At 41.8% G+C, this 21854-nt stretch overlaps 1 protein-coding gene across 1 annotated transcript in view; it reads left to right on the forward strand.

Moving 5' to 3' along the window:
* The window catches only part of LOC126456042 (A-kinase anchor protein 9-like), a 499264-nt gene that overhangs the window by 228809 nt on the left and 248601 nt on the right, over positions 1–21854 (forward strand). Inside the window, exon 18 of the mRNA XM_050091796.1 lies at positions 7931–8444. Coding sequence (XP_049947753.1) covers positions 7931–8444 — 514 coding nt within the window. The remainder of the gene's footprint in view (positions 1–7930; positions 8445–21854) is intronic.

Consider the following 21854-nt stretch of genomic DNA (forward strand, 5'->3'; position numbering starts at 1 on the left):
CAGGCCCACAGACGCCTACCCAGATGGCTTCTTTAAGAAGGCAGACCTGGAAACTTTCACCTCTGATGTCACTGTTGAATGTCCCCCACACGGTAACATCGATGTGATGGTTGAACAGGTGACTACAACAATTGTTTCTATTGCAGAAAACACGATCCCTTGCTCTTTAGGGCACCTGAGGCGTAAGGCAGTCCCTTGGTGGTCGCCGGAAGTTGCTGTAGCAATTAAGGAACGTCGGCAAGCTCTACAGGAGCATAAGTGGCACCCTTCCCTGGACCACCTAACAACCTTTAAACGGCTCCGTGCCCGCATTCGCCAAGTTAGCAAATGACGGAAGCAGGAGTGTTGGGAGAGATACGTCTTGTCCATTGGGTGCCATACGTCACCTTCCAAAGTCTGGGCAAAGATCAAATGTCTTTTCGGGTACCAGACCTCAACAGGTGTTCATGGTGTTACCATAAATGGCGTGTTATCTACTGATGCAAACGCGATTGCCGAGCACTTAGCTGAGCACTTCGCTTGAGCCTCTGTGTCGGAGAATTACCCCCCAGCCTTTCACACTCTCGAATGGCAGCTGGAAGGGAACGTCCTCTTATTCACCACATGCCACAGTGAATCCTATAATGCCCCATTTACGAAGTGGGAGATCCTCAGTGCCCTTGCACTTTGCCCCGACAGCTCCTGGGCCTGATCAGATCCACAGCCAGATGATTAAACATCTCTCATCTGACTACAAGCGATATCTCCTCATCGTCTTCAACCGGATCTGGTGTGATGGCGTCTTTCCATTGCAATGGCAGGAGACCACCATCATTCCGGTGCTCACACCCGGTAAAAACCCGCTTGATGTGGATAGCTATCGGCCCATCAGCTTCATCAACATTTTTTTTAAGCTGCTGGAATGTATGGTGTGTTGGTGGTTGGGTTGGGTCCTGGAGTCACGTGGCCTACTGGCTCCATGCCAGTGTGGCTTCCACCAGGGTCACTCTACCGCTGATAATCTTGGGCCCCTTGAGTCTGCCATCCAAACAACCTTTTCCAGACAGCATCACCTGGTTCCCATCTTTTTTGACTTATGTAAAACATACGACACAACCTGGCGGCGGCATATCCGTGCCACATTGTATGAGTGGGGTCTCCGGGGCCTGCTCCCGATTTTTATCCAAAACTTCTTGTCGCTCCATAATTTCTGTGTCCAAGTCGGTGCCTCCCATAATTCCATCCATAGCCAGGAGAATGGAGTCCCGCAGGGCTCTGTATTGAGTGTCTCTCTACTTTCAGTGGCCATTAACAGTCTAGCAGCAGTTGTCAGGTGCTCCGTCTCACCTTCTCTGTATGCAGACAACTTCTGCATTTCGTACTGCTGCTCCAATACTGGTGTTGCTGAGCGTCGCCTACAGGGAGCCATCCACAAGGCGCAGTCGTGGGCTCTAGCCCATGGCTTCCAGTTTTCAGCCGCAAAGTCAGGTGTCATGCACTTCTGTCAGCGTCATACTGTTCATCCAAACCCAAAACTTCACCTTCATGATGATCCACTCACTGTAGTGGAGACATATCAATTCTTAGGACTGGTTTTCGATGCTCGATTGACTTGGATTCCTCATCTTCGTCAGCCTAAGCAGAAGTGCTGTCAGCACCTCAATGCCCTCCATTGCCTGAGCAACACCAGTTGGGGTGCAGATTGCTCTGTGCTGCTGCGGCTCTACAGAGCCTTGTCCAATCCCAAATTGACTATGGGAGTGTTGTTTATGGTTCGGCAGTGCCCTCAGCATTGCATTTACTTGACCCTGTGCACCACTGTGGGGTTCGACTAGTGACAGGAGCTTTTAGGATTAGTCCGGTGACCAGGGTATTGGTGGAGGCTGGGGTCCCGCCATTGCAGTTCCGATGTGTACAACTGCTCACCAGTTACATTGCACACATTTGTAGTCTTCCTGAGCATCTGAATTACAGTCTCCTTTTCCCACCAGCAGCAGTCCATCTCCTGCATCAGCGGCCCAGGTCAGGGCTAATGCCCTGGCATGTCATTTCTGCTGTGTACTGATGCACTGAGCAGCCTACAAGCTATCGACCAGTGCTACCCTTGCCATCTTCTGGTAGCATCCATCCAGGAGCCCATCTATGCCCTGGAACAGTCCCGTCGTTCAGTGGTGCTTGTCTGGACCCCTGGACACACCGGAATCCCAAGCCACGTACTTGCCACAACGAACTTGCCGACAAGCTGGCCAAACAGGCGATGCGGAAACCGCTTCTGGAGATGGGTATCTCCGAAGCTGACCCGCGTTCTTTCTTACACCACAGGGCTTTCAGGCTTTGGGAGATGGAATGACATAACAGTATGCACAACAGCTGTGTAACATTAAAGAGATGACGAACGTGTGGAAGTCTTCCTTGCGGTCCTGTCACAGGGCATCAGTTGGCCTCTGCTGGCTTTGCATTGGCCATACATGGCTAACGCATGGTTAACTGCTCTGTCGCAAGGACCCATCTATGTGTCGCTGTGACTCCCAAATAACAGTCATCCACCTCTTGCATGCCTGCCTGCTCTTTGGTGACAATGCCACAGCAGCAGCTTTAGTTTTAAGCTTTATCTGTGAGAATGGGTTTTTTTAATTGTATGTAGGTTTTATTGCATGTCCTTTGTCCCTCTGTGTCTTCCACCCTAGTGCTTTTAGGGTGGAAGTTTTAATGTGTTGCAGAAGGCTGGCTTCTCTTTTTGTTCTCGTGGTCAGCCAGCCACTGTAATCTGCTTTCTTGTTTTACTCTCTTCTGTTTCTAGCATCTCTGTTGTTTTCTTTTCCTCTTTTGTGCCTAGTAGGGTTTATTGCCTTTCCTTCATTCTTGTGGCTTTTCCTTTCTTTCCATTTTGTGTTATATGTCTCATCCGTTTTATTCTCACACTTGTGGCATTGTTTTATTAAGAACAAGGGACTGATGACCTCATAGCTTGGTCCCTTCCTCCCTCTTTTAAACCAATCAGCCAACCAACCAACCAATTTTCTGTACAGGTACCAGAACCCCCGGAACTAGGTGATGCAAAACTTTTTTTGATGTGTGTATTATCCTGCAGTTACACGCTTTAGATCTAGAACGAGAATTTCACTCTGCAGTGGAGTGTGTGCTGATATGAAACTTCCTGACAGATTAAAACTGTGTGCAAGACCGAGACTCGAACTCAGGACCTTTGCCTTTTGCGGGCAAGTGCTGTACCAACTGAGCTACCCAAGCACGACTCACGCCCCGTCCTCACAGTTTTACTTCTGCCAGTACCTCGTCTCCTACCTTCCAAACTTTACAGAAGCTCTCCTGCGAACCTTTCAGAACTAGCACTCCTGAAGAAAGGATATTGCAGAGACATGGCTTAGCCACAGCCTGGGGGATGTTTCCAGAATGAGATCTCACCACCTCTACAACATCCACTATTAGCTGACAAACCCTGTCTCACAGACCTACTACACTTACCCAACCCTCCAAAACTCCCTCCCACTACCACACAGAACCCAGAACCTAAACAGACCCGCAACAACAGTCATGAATCTTTCCTCCAGAAGCCTTACTCCCACAGAAATATCAGTCCTTTCCAAAGGCCTAACCTTTGGCCTCACACCCAAATTCAATCATGCAGGACTTACTAAAGACCTTCTTTCCTACTCCCGGTCCCTACAGTGGAAACACTTTTTCGCCACCAACCCGACCAGCCAGACTCAACCAAAGACCACTATTGAAACTTACCTAACTCAGTTCACTCCTCTATCCAACCATGATCCACCCCCACTGCCTCCAAACTACCCCCTGTTAACTTTCCAGAGTTTTTTAACTTCAAACTTTGCCTCACTATCATTCCCTAAATTCCTCAACATGCAATCTAACCTTACATCCGCAGAAAGAACCTAATCCCACCATCTAAAAACTAATCCCGACCTTATAATCCTACCTGCAGACAAAGGCTCGGCCACCATTGTTTTGAACCGCAAGGATTACCTGATGGAAGGACTCCATCAGCTGTCAGATACATCCACCTACAAACCTTGCCACGGTGACCCCATTTCAGTAATCCAGCGGGATCTCCATCACTACTCAAATCCTTAGGCCCATCCCAGAACCTCTCCCGCGAGTCCATCACTCTACTTACCCCTACCACTCCCTGCACCCCCACCTTCTACATGCTTCCTAAAGTCCATAAACCCAACCACCCAGGACAACCCATTGTGGCCAGTTACTGTGCCCCAACTGAGAGAATCTCTGTTCTCGTAGACCACCACCTTCACCCTATTACCCAGAACCTATCCTCCTATGTTAAAGATACCAACCATTTCCTCCACCGACTCTCCACAGTTCGTGTCCCTTTACCACACGGTGTCCTGCTTGTCACTGTTGATGCCACCTCCTTGTACACTAACATTTCTAACGTCCATGGCCTTACTGCTGTTGAACACTACCTTTCCAAAGGCCTATGGATTCCAAACCAACAACCTCCTTCCTAGTCACAATGAACAACTATATCTTCACCCACAATTACTTCTCCTTTGAAGGCATTACCTACAAACAAATCCGAGGTACAGCTATGTGCACCTGCATGGCACCATCGTATGCCAACCTATTCATGGGCCGACTAGAGGAATCCTTCCTACAAAGCCACAATCCTAAACCCCTCACCTGGTCCAGATTCATTGATGACATCTGTGCTATCTGGATTGAAGGTGAGGACACCCTATCCACATTCCTCCAGAACCTCAACAACTTCTGCCCCATTTGCTTCTCCTGGTCCTACTCAACCCAACAAGCCACCTTCCTAGATGTTGACCTCCACCTCAGAGATGGCTACATCAGTACCTTCGTCCATATCAAACCTACTAACTACCAGCAATACCTCCACTTTGACAGCTGCCACCCATTCAATACCCTTCCGTACGGCCTAGTCACATCTGCAGTGACGAGCAATCCCTCTCAAAATATACCGTGGGTCTCACTGAAGCCTTCACAGACCGTAATTATCCTCCCAACCTTGTACAAAAACAAATTTCCCATGCCTTATATTTCCAGTCCCCCACCACCTCCCAAAGTCCCACAGTCCAGCCACAGAGGAGCATTCCCCTCGTAACTCAGCAGCATCTGGGACTGGAGCAACTGAATTACATTCTCCGCCAGGGTTTCGGTGACCTCTCGCCGTGCCCTGAAATGAGAAATGTCCTGCCCGCTATCCTTCCCACCCCTCCTACAGTGGTATTCCGCCATCCACCAAACCTTCACAATATACTCGTCCATCCTTACACAACCCCTGATCCCAAACCCTTACCTCATGTCTCATACCCCTGTAATAGACCTAGATGCAAGACCTGTCACATAAATCCTCCTTCCATCACCGATTCCAGTCCGGTCACTAACATCACCTATCCCATCAAAGGCAGGGCTACTTGTGAAACCAGTCATGTGATTTACAAGCTAAGCTGCAACCAATGTGTTGCATTCTATGTAGGCATGACAACCAACAAGCTTTCTGTCCGCCTGAATGGCCACCGACAAACTGTGGCCAAAAAACAAGAGGACCACCCAGTTGCTGAACACGCTGGCAAACATGATATCCCTCATCTCAGTGACTACTTCACAACCTGTGCCATATGGATCCTTCCCACCAACACCAGCTTTTCTGAACTGTGCAGGTGGGAACTTTCCCTTCAATACATCCTACATTCCCGTAACCCTCCTGGTCTCAATCTTCGTTAGTCACTGTTCTCACCCATCCAGCCCCATCCCTGTTACCATTCCAGCACTACACAGCCATCATTTCACCGCCACACCCAGTCTTTGAATTTCTTTTTATTTGTCTCCTTTCTGCTACTCCCCCCCTCCGCCCCACCGTCTCTCCTGCCCTCTGTCTAAACTGCAGCACTTCACTGTCCGCCACCCCACCATACTATCCCTTCCTCTCCCTGCCCCAACCTCCTCCTTACCCCCAACCAATTACCACTCCCATCATACACTGGTACTGCTGCTCGCAGTGGTTTCAGTTATACGAAACTGACAAAGGCCTTAATGGCCGAAAGCTATAATTGTGTGAATCTTTTTTGTTGTGCCTATCCCAACTCAGCATCTCCGCTATATGGTGAGTAGCAACTTTCCTTCCTAATATTATCCTTTTGTTAATATTGTTAACATATTAAATGCCCGTTTACATATGTTTATGGTTTATTCTTAAGGGATTGTGAAGTGTGCTGTGCCTTAATATGCACAATACTGTATTGTTTGTGATTTGAGTGTATGATAAACTGATAAATTTAGGTAATGTGAGAGTAGTGCTAGGCAGCTTTCTTTCAGTAGAGCACTTTTTTCAATTACTACTGAACATGATGTGCATCTAAAGGCCACAAATGCATCTAAATGCCATAAGACCCAAGTTTAACTCAGAGTTCAAGTTGTATTCCATACAAGATAATAGTGGATTCAGGAACTCAAATGATTGCCTCCAAATCGTAATTAAAGTAATTATTTATATTTTACATTAATTTGATTGCTTCCTTAAACCACAAAAAAATTAAAGTGGAGTAGTAGAAGGAAATGTAGTCTTGTTTGTAATTTTTGTAAAATCAGTAATTCTCTATTTTCCAGGCAATCTTCATAGTAAAGAAAGTTCTACTATCTGTGTTATGATATGCCCTTTTTGTGTTATCAGTAGTCTGTAGCATAAGATATATTGAGGCTATAAATGAGAGATGCACATGCAAAAATATTCATTAGGTAATTCAACTAGATATGTAGGTAATGTAGAATCTTGTAAGGCCACAGTAGTCTGCATGTGAATAAGCCTCAATGCTTGATAGTGTTTGTAGAAACTGTTGTTCCTTTTGTGTTCTCCACTAAATTTTACTTCATTGCCAACAAGTATAAGAAGTGTGAAAAAAGTCTCTTAAATGTTAAACGTTTTACTGTCTAAAGAACTAACCTAGCTGATAATTAAGTCAGCTTCCATTTCCAAACTAACCCAGCTGATAATTAAGTCGGCTTCCATTTCCAATTTCATTAAATGTATATCTCCTTTGGACAGGCATACTTGTGAATTAATTCTTTCACTGAACCATGACAAGGCATCATATTAACTATACTTTTCATTAAAAAATGCACCTGTTTTTAGCGTAACTCTCATAAGCTGTCTTAATTTTATAATTTTTTATGCTTCTTGCTGTTGCCCTCTTCTTACTATCCAAAAGACAATTTGTTATTTTCCACTACATATTCTCCTCCTCAACTTTCTCTTTTTCACCGTTAGTGTTGTATGTACCAGTTACTCTCTCCCTCTTCCTCCCTCCCTCCCTGTCCCCCCTCTCCCTGTCCCCCCCCCTCTCTTTCCCCTCCTCTCTTCCTCCCTCCCTCTCCCTTAAGTGAAAACTCCCCCATTCTGCATCGGATTTCTGTTTTTGCATTCCAGTGAGGTTATCTCTGTCTGTATGTTATTCAGGCTCATTTGAATTTCTATTTTCTTGCTTGCATTGTGAACATTTTCTGCCATCTGGAAAAGTGGACTGTATATTCGTGTTTCTTCTTCTTTACGTGCAGATTTCTCTCTTCTAACCAGAGATCACAATAAAATAGTTTACTGCATTTACCTATGTATTCTTCCTAAAACTTTCCCTAATTTCTTTCAACCATTTCTTCTGTTTTTAAAGTTTCAAAATCTCAGGATATAGTTTCATTTGTATGCATATTAACACTATTCTGATGCTCACATTTTATCTCTTGGGGAACAGGTACCCCTCTTCCACATTCCATATCTTTAAGTGTCTTTTATGTTTTCTAATTCCTAAGGTAATAATTTTTATTGATTTGCTTTAAAGGGTTTCTTATATTAGCTGAATTGTGCAGGTTACAGGGATAAACATTGTAATTTTAGAAAGTCTCTTTCTTTGAAATACTGATGACACTTCAATGTCTTCAGGGAGCTAGAAGAAGATTTAGAGCTGGATTTAGCGAAGAAGCATATCACAGACTATCAGAATCAACTGCAAACAATCAAAGAAGAATTAAGAAAAAAGTACTCTAATGAGCGGGAGACATTAAAAAAGGACTATGAGGCTAAGGTTGAAACCTTAGTGAGGGACCTAAGTGCATCTCAACAGACAGAAATACAACATTTGGAACTGAAATACAAGGATGAATTACAAAATTTAAAATCCAGATATGAAACAGAAATACATAATTCGAATGCCAGATATGAAACTGTTTTAATGAACAATGCTGACAAATTCCAAGAAGAAATTGATATTCTGAAGCAAAAATATGCAGAAGAAATTACTGAGTTAAGGAAAAAGTTTGAAGTAAATGCTAGGAAAAGAACTGAATGTCTTTTTTTGGCAGTTAAACAGTACTTTGATAAATTTTTCACGACAGTTAAGTCTCAGTTTGAAGAGCGGAAAAGACGTAAGAATTCTGCACATAGTGCCACAAAAACGGTAGGTTTCTGTCTTCATTTTTTCTATTAAATTTTCAAATGTTGTAAGCAAAAATTGTAAGACGAGGGTAGGATAATTGACTCTTAATGGCTATGAGATGTTTTCACTTGTAATATTAATACTTATTGTAACGGCACACTTTACGTCTTAACTGATAACAGTATAGAATGATTTAGCCTATTACAGAATTAAAAAGGCTCTTGCATATGATTATGTATATTGAAGTAAAGAAATTTTGCATAGTTTGTCCAGTCATTGCGTAGACACCACTTTATAACAAAATAATTTCTTTGTGAAGAAGATAAGAAAAACTGGTTCTTAATGCACTACCTTGTTAGAGGGCAAGCTGTTGTGTTATGCTTTCCAGTAGCTTCCCTAGATGATTTATATGAATGTGAGAATGTGATTTAGAAAGATGGGTGGACTGTTGCTTCAAGTCACAGCCAGTTTCCATCCTGTGCTCTAGCAATAGAGCTGATGCTTCATGTTTAACAATTCACTGCGTACTCATTAGCTATCCATTCTGCCTGTCCAGTCTTCAGTATTCTTGTGGATGGTTTCCATGTGGAATAATAAAGAAGTGCTCATTATGTGATCTATGTATTAGCCATTTTCAGGTTTCTTAATTACTGCTTAATTGTGCTCAAGAATTACTCTGTTGTATAGGAGTTGTTAAGAAGATAAAAATTTCTCCTGCAGTATATCCAAGTAGAAGTATATCTAACAAAGTGCTCTGAATATGGAAAAATGCAGGACAGTTTGCTACCCTGTCATACCAATAATTCCCACTGTTTCATTGTTTGACTTCACAGGAAATTTATCTGTTGTAGCAGACACACTTCCAATGAGGGTACCAGAAACCTAATAAATTCTTAAATTACACAAATGTATCAAAGAAAATTTATTGAGCTATTATAATGCAACCCACACAGAATAGTATCTTTCCAGATCACGGAATAAGTATTAGTTTTTTTACTGAATAGAACTTATTAATTAGTTTCTACACCAAAGACAGATTTCATTAATTTAAGCCCATAAATAAAATTGATGCTGCATATAATTTTTCCCAAATTCTGTTAATATAATACTTAAGTTCTGCAGGCTTCATTAATTGTGTCAGCTTAAGGTTTGTCCCTTAACTATGTGAATGGCTTAATTTTAAAATTAGTCTGTCCATTTTGCCACTTTGTGTACTCTTGCCCCAGCATTGTTAAAAGATACTTTCTCAAAGGAAACCAAAACTGTTATAGCACATGTCTGAAATGCCAATGGCCCATTACCTTTAACAGCATGTTTCATATTGCTGCATCCTTTGCTGCACGCAGTGTGGAATAGCTGTTAATGTCACTAGTTGGTACGCTCCGGATTGCCATTTCAAATCCAATCACTAGCAAGTATTTGTTATTTAGTATTTACCATTTCTAGAAGGTTCTTAAATTGTTTTGTACAAGGATTAACCAACAAAGACTGAAACTGATTTTTATTATGGATGTTTATTACTCCATTTCGATGTTTACATGTTCTTTTTCAAAGTGTACCCCCCCCCCCCCCCCCCTACTTGAATGTACTTTCTATAATGTCTCTCCCACTCCTTGAACACATGGTGCAGGATATTCTTTATCAGGTCCATGCGAATAACCTGTTTTCTTGAGCACTGCTTCAGAGAAATCAAATTCCCCAAAGTTTTGCTTTTAGTGGTGGAAAGGGGGGCCGGGGGGAGAATCGCAGGGTGCAATATCGGGGCCATAAGGCAAAAGCGGTGCACAGGTAATGTTGAATTGAGTCAGAAGCTAGTTGGCTTGATTTGCGATGTGAGGGCGCACATTCTCATGATGAAGTCACCACCCAGTCCAAGAAAGTTCTGGTTGTTTTGTTGCAATGTGCTTCCTCAGTTTAGCCAAACTGACATGTTGTATGCTGCTGTAACAGTATTCTGAGGGGGGAGTTGTACACTGATAAATCATTCTGTCACAGCCAAAAAATGCGATCACCATCACAACTTTCGCACATGTTCCTTCAGGATAATAACGATGAAGCCTTGACTCATCTCCGGGGATAATTGATTCCTGAAACACATGCTGTTGATCAGCAAAGAGATGCAGCACCTTACGGCTTATCTCGATTCACACAGCCTTTTTTTGGAAGTCAACAGACATGGCACCCAATGGCCACAAATACTAGTCATATGGAGATTGCCAATCGTAAAGGCACTGCCATATGAAATTCTCAACACTTCACTGAGATTATCCACAGATCCCCACTGACAATCACAGCAGCTATTTTTATGTTGACTTCAGTCACAGCAGAAGCCGAAACCTTGCTTAACAGAGACAAGTCAGCCTTCTTTGAAATCTTTGAACAACCTAAACACTGTTGCAGGAGGTAGTGCATCTTCACCATATGCTTGCTGCAGTTTTCAATAAATTTCATTGGCTGTATGGTTTAAACAAACAAACCACGTTGTTCCTCTCATATCACCTCCATGATTTGGTATGCAAAATGCAAAGAACGTCTATAAAATAGAGCATTACTACCAACTTACTGATACAAGAGTTCTGCTGCCTACAGACATCATACATAAAAATCCACTCTTTTCAGATATTGATGCTGAAAAATAAGGAATCTCCCATGGAAGCTACAGGAAAATATCAGTCTTAGTCTTTATTGATCAGCCCTCATTTTGCATTAATAGCAGCACTCGCCATCCAAAAGGCATTTCTGTTCTGTTTAACATTGCTGTTTGTTATAAATGTGCTTTCAGTGCTAGGTGTTGTTCTTCATTAATGATCCTGCTTTCGGATTTGGACTTGATTATGGTTATGGTGTGACATTATTTGCTGGAGATGCCAGTTACTTCAGAACATTTGCATCAGCAAGTTTCCAACTAGGCAAATTCCAAAACAGCACTAAATCAGCACCACATCAGGCATCCACCAGTGTTTTACGGAGACACTGGTCAAAACCTGACAAAATGGCTGAAAGGATTTGACTAAGTCACCAAATACAACTGGTGGGATGGCACGATGTATTTGGTAGCATAACCCTGCAGTAGATCGAAAACCGTGAAGAGAAGCTCGTAGCTGGGACAAATTCCAGGCCGAAACTTATGCTGCAGCCATCAAACAACAACTGATAATCAGGCCAACTCTTCTGTCAAGTATAACGCACCACAGAAGAATGGACATTTGGAGGATGGAAGATGACAGTTACCAAGTTGTTGGGAAATCTCATTGATGCCAAACTATCCAGATGGCAGTTGACTCAGGGGCTTCTTTTTCTATAATGTCAAATGCTTATTGTTGTCAGCTAAAGAAGGCTATGTTCCATGATATGAAAGCTATTGGGCTGAAGGTCACAAATGGGAAATATGTCCAGCCAACAGGAACAGTTACATGTATTGCAAGAGTATGTATTGTTGGCAGAATGTGGCCTTTTGAATTCACACTGACGGAGTATGGTCATTATGTTATTTTCAGATGGGACTTCTTGCAAGCATCACAAACAGTCATAGATTATGGAAGATCAGAGCTCCAGACTGACAAAGCTATTCCAATGAGCACACTAAATAGATTGACTCGGGCAGTTGTTTTCCATTGAAGACATGAGGTGCTCATTTAAAATGTAAAGCTTTTTTCAATTGCAAAAAACTAATTCTCACAAAAGCAACCTCCATCCCAGTGATGATAGTAAGCATTGCAAGTGGTCAGGGAGAATTTGGATCACTAATTGTCAGGAGCAGCTGCAACTCACCCCTAAATGTATGTTCCTAGGAACAGCCGAAACAGACCAGGGTGGGCAGCTCAGTGCCACTGACAAAGAATTATGCTCCACTATTAGTTCAAATAATACAGTTGAGGAACCTCCTATCAAATTGCCTATAGAATCTGACCTGACTAAGGAACAATGTTGGCAAGTTGTAGCCATTCTGCACTAATTTTTGAATGCTTTAGAGTCCACAGTGGAGGAAAGACAGACCAAGCAGCCCATGGTAAAACACCTTATGAAAACTGGTGGTCCTGCACTTAGTAGCCAACACTCATACAGTGGGTCACTGGCTAAATGACACACAGTTTGTGAGGAAGCTGCAGCATGAATCATTGAAACTTAAAGTGTCCTTACTTATCTTCTGTGGTCCTTGTGAAGAAGAGGGATGCATGTGATGTTTTTGCATCAACCACTGATGAATGAACAAACTGGTGGAAAAAGCTGTCTAATCATTGCTGTGCACTGGTGATACCCAAGACAGCTTGAAATGAACAAAATATATCTCATCTAAGGATATGCAGATAGGCTACTGGCAAATCAAGATTGATGAGACTGACTGGAAAAGGATTGTCTTCATTACACCTGACGGGCTCTACAAATTCAGAGTTATGCCATTTGGACTATGTAATGCTCCAGCCACATTTGAGCATATGATGGACATCCTGCTTTGACACATCAAATGATGTATTTGCTATATGGATAACTTTGTCATTTTTTAAAAGCCACTTGAAGAACATCTAAGCCACCTGAAAACCTTACTCAACTGTGTTAAGACCACAAGCCGCAGCCTGAATCTGTAAGAATTCACTACGTATTCTCCAGTCCTAGCATTGAAAGGCATAGATACTGAGACAGAACTTCACACTAACACTAGCAGTTATGAGATAGGTGTAGTTCTAATGCAAATACAAGAAACTGCCAAAAAAGGTTATAGCTTGTGCTTCCTAAGTACTCATCATGACTGAGATGACCCACTCTGCAACCAAGAAAGAGTACCTTGTAGTTGTTTGGGCTTTTAACAAGTTCTGGCAGTATTTATCTGGTAAACCATTCCTCATTGTGATGGGTCACCGTTACGTGTGCTGGCTGACTAGCCTGAAGGACCTATTGGGTCAACTGGCATCAATTGGCGAGACGGCTGCTGAAGCTTCAAGAACACAATGCCACAGGGAAATGCAAAATCGGATGCAATCACAAGGTTTCCAACTGCCTATCAAGAAATCCTGTGGCAGAACATAGCAACATGATTGAAACCTCAGTAATCACTGCATTAAATGAATGCTGCTGAACAGAGTGGAGATCCAGCACTGCTGAAAACCATAGAGCCCTTAAAGAAGGAGAAACCAGTCAGAGGAGAATACCAAGTGATAAGGTGTTAGAGGATCTACAATTGTATGGGATATAAATGATTGCTCATCATCGCAGCTCATCTACAGCCACCTATCCTGAAATATTTCCACAACACTCCAACATCTGGTCTCCTGGGATTCTTGAAGACACTATACAGATTCATAAGTAAGTATTGCTAGCTAGTTCTCTACTGATTTGCTACACACAATGTGAACCACTGTAAGGAATGCTAGTAATGGAAGCATACACTACATTTACCTCCAGGGCATTTGATAGCAATTCCGCCTGTGCAGAGCTATTCCACCAAATTGGAATTGACCTCTCATGAGATTCTGATAGTTGACAAATAGGTATCAATGTGTAATATCTACCTGAAGCTGTGCTGACTGCCAAAGCTCCAGAAATTGACAGGTCCCTGGTAGAACACAACATTTTGAAGCAACCCTTGTGATGCTCTCTGATAGGGGAAAAGGTTTTCAGTCTGTACTAGTATTAGAGATATGTTCATGTTGCGACATCAACCGCAGGATGACAACTACCTACCACCGACAGACGAGTGGTCACACACAACACTTTAATAAGACATTGGCAGATATGCTCTCGATGTATTGTGACATCGAACAGACAGTTTGTGAGACAATACTCCCGTTGTTACATTCACATATAACTCAGTGAAGGAAGATATACAGGCTTCACACCATTCTTTGTGCCCCACTGTCGTGTGGCTGAAATGACAGTTGATACACTGTCCCCATTTCAACCGGATAACTCAGAACGACTATGTAAAACATCCCTTCAATAGGACTGAAGAAGCAAGCCTCCCAACTTGCATACAATCGCTGTATACCCAGGAGAAGGACCGAGAGCAATATAGCGCCAAGCACCAGCCAACGAGATACAGCCAGGTAGACTTGGTATGGATTTTTACACATGTCTGGAATGTGAAACTATCAGAAAAGTTACTAAAATGCTATTTCTGGCCATATAATATCCTTTGTCGCTTGTTGGACATCACGAATGAAGTTAAGGATTATGACCCTTCATCAAGAAGATAAAAGTGCAAAGATTTTATCCATATCCTCCATATGACGCTGCACTACAGTCTTGAAGTGCGGATCAGTGACAGGATTTCTTGGTTAAGGGAACTGAAGGCTTGCACAGTGATTGCGAACTTGCACGAGAGGGGTTGCATTTGACACTCATCATAGTGAGCAATAACATGACCCGATGACAAGGATCCTCTAGTCTGTCAAACAGACAACCACTCACAAGGACTATATCCAGGGTGCTGTAGGCAGCTCCAGTGAGAACTTCTGAAACAGTACGTCGCTGTTTCTGCAGGAGAGGGAGCAATGCCGTGACCTGTGCTGCGTGCAGTGTGGGTTTAGCACAACTGGTTGGCATGCTACACGTCACCAGTCCAAATCTTATCATTTGTAGAAGGTTCTCAAAATTTCTTACGTTTTTAATGCTTGTATGTTGTGGAATATTCAGTATTTGTGTAATAAATAGTGACACACACTGTCTGAGATGCAGTTCTGTTCTGTCTATACATAGATGTCCATAATAAAAATGCTTTCAGTGCTAAATATTTTACAACTCTGGGTTTGGATTTGGAATTGATTTCTTTACATGTGACAATATTGGTGTGACCACAACAAAATTATTAGTTATAATAACTAGCCACTGATAATCGGTTGTCACTGTTAATGAGAATGTTGTGCAACTTTACAACAGTAATGCAGATATGTGATTCAGCACTTAGATAACCTTATTCCTCCTACCCATCATTAGTGCTTCATAACTAAGAATAATGGGGCTTTGTGTTTGTACCTACAGTCTCCCTTCTTCTTCTTGTGTTTTTACATTTTGCAGTAGGATTCTCTCCATCTCTCTACTTTATTTTGCCTCTTCATGTGTGTATTTATATTCTCTTGTCCTCATTTATCCTTTTTTTCCCTCCTTTTTAACATTTATTTTTACTCTTGCCACCTTCCTCCTCATATTGACTAATCCCCACTCATACATGGTCCAGTCACATTAATGTGACCATTGCCTCAGTTCAGCATCAGCGTGCAATAACCACTCACACATAGCAGGTGGCAGCAGTACAAGTGGACAGTATGTTTTAGCTTATTGGGGGATATAGAAAACAGCATAATAGTTGCCATAATGCAAAAACAGAGCAATGTATCTGACATCCGAAAGGGCACGGTCGTTGGCTTTCAGGCCAAGGGTGGAAAAACTGAAAACTGTTTGTGTTCTACCATGTTTAAAGTATACTATGCATGACAAAATGGCACTCTCCAAAATGCACCAAGGCAACTGTTGTGCATGACAGGCTGTAGATGACAAGGATGAATGACGGCTGTGGAGACGTGTACAGGCAACTGTTGAGCAACTGACCTCTCAAATGAACAAAGGGTCTCTTCAATGACCATTTCAGTGAATGTTGCTGTCTGCAAGCCTCCACAACAGGTGCAGGTTCATGCAACCTTGCTGACTGCTGTTCATTGGCTACAAAGGCTGAAATTTACACACCAACATCGCAACTAGATGTCCACTGAGTGGACATCTAGTTTTTCAGATGAATCACATTTTATGCTCCATCGAACAGATGGCCATTGGTGTTTATGGCATGAAACATGAAAGCAAATTATTCCATAAATTTGTGGCTGATGGATATCAGTTTGCTGCAAGTCATTGACCAGTTGCTCCTATTCTTCCATTTATACAAGATAGAATTACAGAATCTTTGTAAGAATCCTTGTGGTAGGAGGGACTGTTAAGGTCTGGGAAATAATTTTGTAGCACTCCCTGGGTGACCATGTCACTCTGGAAGGCACAGTGGCTCAACACAAGTATCTACTTATCGTTGGGGACTACGTCCACCCTTACATGAAGTTTGTAACAATATTAGGAAGGAAAGTTGCTACTCAGCTTCTCCGCTATATGGTGAGTAGCAACTTCCCTTCCTAATATTGTTACATTCCATCCTGGATTTTCCATTGTTTGATACTTACATGCAGTTTCTTTTTCCTCATCGTGATACCATCTACCAGCAGGACAATGCAACATGACACACAGTCGCATTGTATTTATGTGGTACAAAGAGCACCAGGATGAGTTTACCGTACTCCCCTGGCCACCAAACACCCCAAATTGAAACCCAATCAAGAGTCTGTGGGACCACTTTGATGGGGCTGTTCACCCTGTGAATCCACAACCAAGAAACCTATGGCTATGGCACTGGAATCGGTACAGATCTGTTGGTACCTTTCAGATCCTCATTGAATCTTGTCCTGCATGCCTTGCAGCAGTCTGCACTGCAAAAGGTGGTTATTCAGGCTTTTTATGCATTTTCACATTAATGTGACTGGATAGAGTATTTCCACAAATCTTACCTGCATTTAGTTTTTGTTCATTTGGAGTTACACATAGTCGTTTCTTTGCTACATATTTACTTTGAGCAAATATCTTTGTCTCAGTGAGTAGCGATATCCGTTTATTTGCGATAATTTGGTACTCAGATCTTGTTAGTCCATTAGTACATCCTACTAATGTCCTGCACTTTGTACTCTCCTGATATACTTTTTGAATGAACTTTTCCTTCCGTTCAACAACTATACATGTGTTCTTTCTCCTATTCCCAATCATTTCCCCATGAAGGAATTTTAGGATACTCTGAAAACTTAAGATTCAACCAAATTGTGTCACTATTCTTTGCTTAATTCAGCTTGAACAGAAATGCAGTTGAAGAAAGGTACTGAACTTTAGTGAGTGATAGTAAACGCAGACTACTCTTTTCTTTTCTTTTCTTTTCTTTCTTATATAGCTTTGAATTTTAGTAATGATAAAATTGTTATCAAGTCACAAGCAAAATTTAAAAACTTAAATTTGATCAGTAAGTGGAAAATTGTGTCTGTTTAAACTGTCTCCTATCAGACCCCACCCCTTGGTCAATTTTTGTCATTACATGCAGTCACTGTGTGTGTTTGGGATTGTACACACTGTATATATTCCTGAAATACTGATACCGTGAGAGTGGCTATCGAAAGTAGTCCTTGTTGTTCAGTGCGAAAACTTGCCGTGTCATTACATTGTTGGGTATTGGATTGTTGGAATCATATTCCATGAACTTCAGTTTAATCCTAATTACTGTGTCCCAATCCCGCATATTTGTGAAAAATCATTGGGTAAAATAAGTGAGCATGCAAAATCTCTGGGTGCCCATTGACCCCATTTTCACTGAAGTAGTTACATTAATAATCAGAACTTCCATTGCTGGAGTCCAGGAAGCCCTTCTTAACTTTACTAGTGTCCATTTCAAGGTACAACAATTATCATAAGCTGTATTATGCCTTATTGTAGAACAGTAAGCTCTTAATTTTTTGGGGGTGAACCATGCACTGCAGTCACACTGATGTTTGCACAATACCTGACCATGTTAGAGACATTGCTGGCTCTAAAATTCTGTACATTTCCAAATCTTGACAGTCAGCACCCCTGGTTTCAACAGGATGGAACTACATCACACACTGTCAATCTATGGCCTCAGTAAAATGATTTTTTGGGGATCACACAATTTCAAAGAACGGTAACTTTGCTTAGCTACCACCATATGCCAACCTTTCACCCTGACTTCTATTTATGGGATAATCTGGAGAGTGTGTTTACCAGTATGGACCAAGAAACCTAGCTCATCTCAAGACACAAATTGAAGAGGAAATCACCAATGCCCAAGGTGATGTGCTCCTCTGCACTCTGCAAAACCCACAGTAACAACTTATTGAAAGTGTGCAGAAAAATAGACAACATTTGACTAATGTATTTTTTATAAAAATTATTCCTAATGCAATTTCCAATCCTGGTGCACATACATTAAACTTTAAACAAAGCTGTATCATGTTTCCTCACTTTCTATCTAATTATTTACAATTTTTACTGTTTAAAATAAAGAAAAGCAACCACTCACATTTTGCACACTGATGTGTGTGTATGTATGCTCCATGTGCTGGTCTGCTGAAGTTGAGTGGTTGCCTTTCCTTTATTTTTTGTGTTTCTCCAAACAGGAATTTACATTATTGTTTTTTTACAATTTATCTATTTCTTTGTATCATATACAGTCGTTAGGCAAATGTATGAAAACACCATAACAAATGTGTGCTTGAACATAAATGCAGGTGCTAGCCAAGCTTCCTGGCGGCACTATTGTATTTGACTTCAAACAGCACCTGTGCACTGCCCTTAAGATGGTGCAAGTTTCAGTCTCATGCTTAGAACAGTGTTCTGTGCAGTTGTGAGTGTATTGTGTCGGAGCTAAGTGGATTTGAATGCAGGAAAGTTGTCGATGCTCGAGAGGAAGTGTTTGGTGTTTCAAGAGGCACAGTATCAAAGATTTATATCACATGTAGAGAAAGGGGTAAAACATTACCCACCAGATCACAATGTAGATGGGAGAGTGTGTTGAGCGACCATGACAGATGATCATTGAAAAGGATTGTGACAAAAAATGAGAGGGTGACAGCTATAAAAGCCACTGCAGAACTGAACTCATGAATTCTGTTGGACCAAAGCAACATGAAGGGAGCTTCATAAGCTGGGAATTGCAGGGTGAGCTGGAATTTTAAAACAACACACAATTATGCAAGTGCCCCTAATGTGAAAATGTGGTGCTGAAGCCATAAAACATGGAATATGCAGCAGTGGAAAAAAGTCATTTGGCAGATGAGTTTTGTTTCACACTGTTTCCGACTTCTGATCAGGTTTACATCTGCAGTCGTTGTTCCAAGCCTGCAATGCAGAATGGTTGCTGCCAAGAATTAAACATGGGGAATGGGGAACTGTGTTTGGTGATGATTTGGACAGCCATATCATGGTATCCCATGGCCCCTGTGGTTAGTATGCAATGTTTCATTATTGCCAAGGATTATGTGACCATTTTGGCTAATTAGATCTATCCCATAGTATAATATTTGTTCCTTGGTGGTGATGTTGTGATCCAGGATAACAGGACCACTGTTCACACAGCTCTCATCATGCATGGCTGTTTCTGTAGCATGAGGATGAATTATCATATTTCCTGTGGCCATCACTGTTGCCATATCTCAGTGTTATTGAGCCTTTGTGGTCTACTGAGGAGAGAAGCGTGTGTGACCACTGTTCATCTCCATCATTGTTACCTGACCTTGCCACTAATTTGCAGGAAGAATGTCATAGGACTCCCTCGAAAACCATATAGGGCCTGCATTTATCGATTCTGAGGTGACTAGAAACTGTTTTGAATGCCAGCAGTTTTCGTACACTGTATTATGCATGGTGATGTGTTGTGTTTTTGGTATTCCCATATATTTGTCTGTCCCTATATAGTGACTGTGTAATTTAGGTATGTGTTAGCCATATATAGAAATTGGTGGGAGGATTGGGACAGGGTGCACTCAGCCTCGTGAGGCCAATTGAGAAGCTATTTGAGTGAGAAGTAGCAGCTCCAAGGTCAATGAAGTCAACAGCAGATGGGGAGAATGGTGTGCTGACCTCACACTCATGCACACTGCATTCCATGATGCCAGTTGCAGAGGATAGCACGGCAGTCGGTTGGTCCTCATTGACCTATCAAGCCTTGCTTGCTTGCTTCGTACTTTATTTTGCTGACTTTCTAAGAAATCAAAACCACTAATGATACCATTTTTGTGATCTGAGGTTGGAAAGGTACAATAAAAGAATTACTACATAAATATGACTGTCACTGCCAAATGAGCACATAGGAGTGAAATAAAGTTTCTGCTATTTTGTGACAGCACAGAAAATCGCTACTTGACGTTCAGTTAGCCAGACCCTGTTAGGCTAATGTTGCATCAACTTTATGTCATACGAAATCAGCTTGCATACCTGATGGGTCTGTAATTAACTCTGCACTGTCATGAGAGCTGTAATTAATTAACAACTGAATGCTGTGGGAAGCACCTGTGAACATATTTCAACTCTGCTCTAGAGCTAATACATTTATATCTTAGAGATTACATATATGTACATGGTGCTCAGTAGAATCTGGAAAAGGGACACAGTGTGTCAGTTCAGTTCTGGTTAGTCGCTGATAATGGCACTTGCATTAATTGTGGGGAAGTGGCCTCTATTCGTCACTGAGGAAACTGTGTGTGAACAGTAGTATCGTATTATGGCTGCTGAAAACTAAATTGCTTAATAGCAAATGTTATTCTGCACGATTACATGAGGAAAATGGCCCACTATTCTTAGAGCAGTGGGTTTCTGTATCATGATCAGTTTGTAAGTTTCTGAGAAATAAATTTGAGAACAGCCTGTAATGGTTTTGGAAGATGGATGCTTGTGAATCGAATCTGTGAAATGAACTATGAAGTGTGGCTGGATAGCTTGTTGGATAAGAGTATTGCATACTGCAGAATGAAAGATTCATTCTAGGAACTCAACGTGGTATTCACATATAAATTACCCAGAAAATAAATTGAACAGTTTAGCATTCATTATGACAGTTCTTTTTGTGACAACATGGAACAGAAATAGATTAATTGTCCTAAACCAAAAGAAAATCAAACAATTTGCACAACTAATTTAATGTACATGAGTTTAAACTGAATACAAACCAGTTACAGTACAGTAACACAAGTGTGTTTAAAGTGTTAGGCAGCACTGGAAAGCACCGAAGTAGTTAGTTAATTTTCTTGGCTGAATAAGTATGTCAGTCACGTAGGTGGAAACTTTAACTTCACTCTAGAAGTGTCACATGCAGATGTAATGGAGTTGCACAACAGTGCAAGCAGTATGCTTCATTATCCACAAAAATATGTAGACATAGTCATCTACGGAAGCGCTGTTTACATCAGAGCACGGCATCAGCTGACTCAGAGGGAATGACGGTTATCCTGTGGACACGCAGGCTTAAATCAACTGGCTAGCTGATATTGTGTGATTGGCTGACTGAAGATGCTGTGTTTTCCTTGCTGGCAGCACACTTGCTGAAAGTTGGCCTCATGGCACTTTCTGGTAGTTCCCCATCTTCCATCAGTGCATTTGACGGTGTAACAAGAGTACTAATCTGGGCAATTAATATGGATATGAAAAATTTGGCCTAAACAGCTGCATTGAATCTTTCTTACAGAATAGAATTTTTTGGAGGTAATACAAAAATTAATGGAAAAAGTTGCTAAAATGTGTGTTGCACAGCTTGAGGACTCATTCTAAACACTGTATGATAATAAAAATGTATATTGTCTACTCATTATGTCCATGTTCAGAATTTTGAGAGATTTCCTTTATCTC

The sequence above is a fragment of the Schistocerca serialis genome, chromosome 2 (assembly GCF_023864345.2).
Source record: "Schistocerca serialis cubense isolate TAMUIC-IGC-003099 chromosome 2, iqSchSeri2.2, whole genome shotgun sequence".
Classification (NCBI taxonomy): domain Eukaryota; kingdom Metazoa; phylum Arthropoda; class Insecta; order Orthoptera; family Acrididae; genus Schistocerca; species Schistocerca serialis.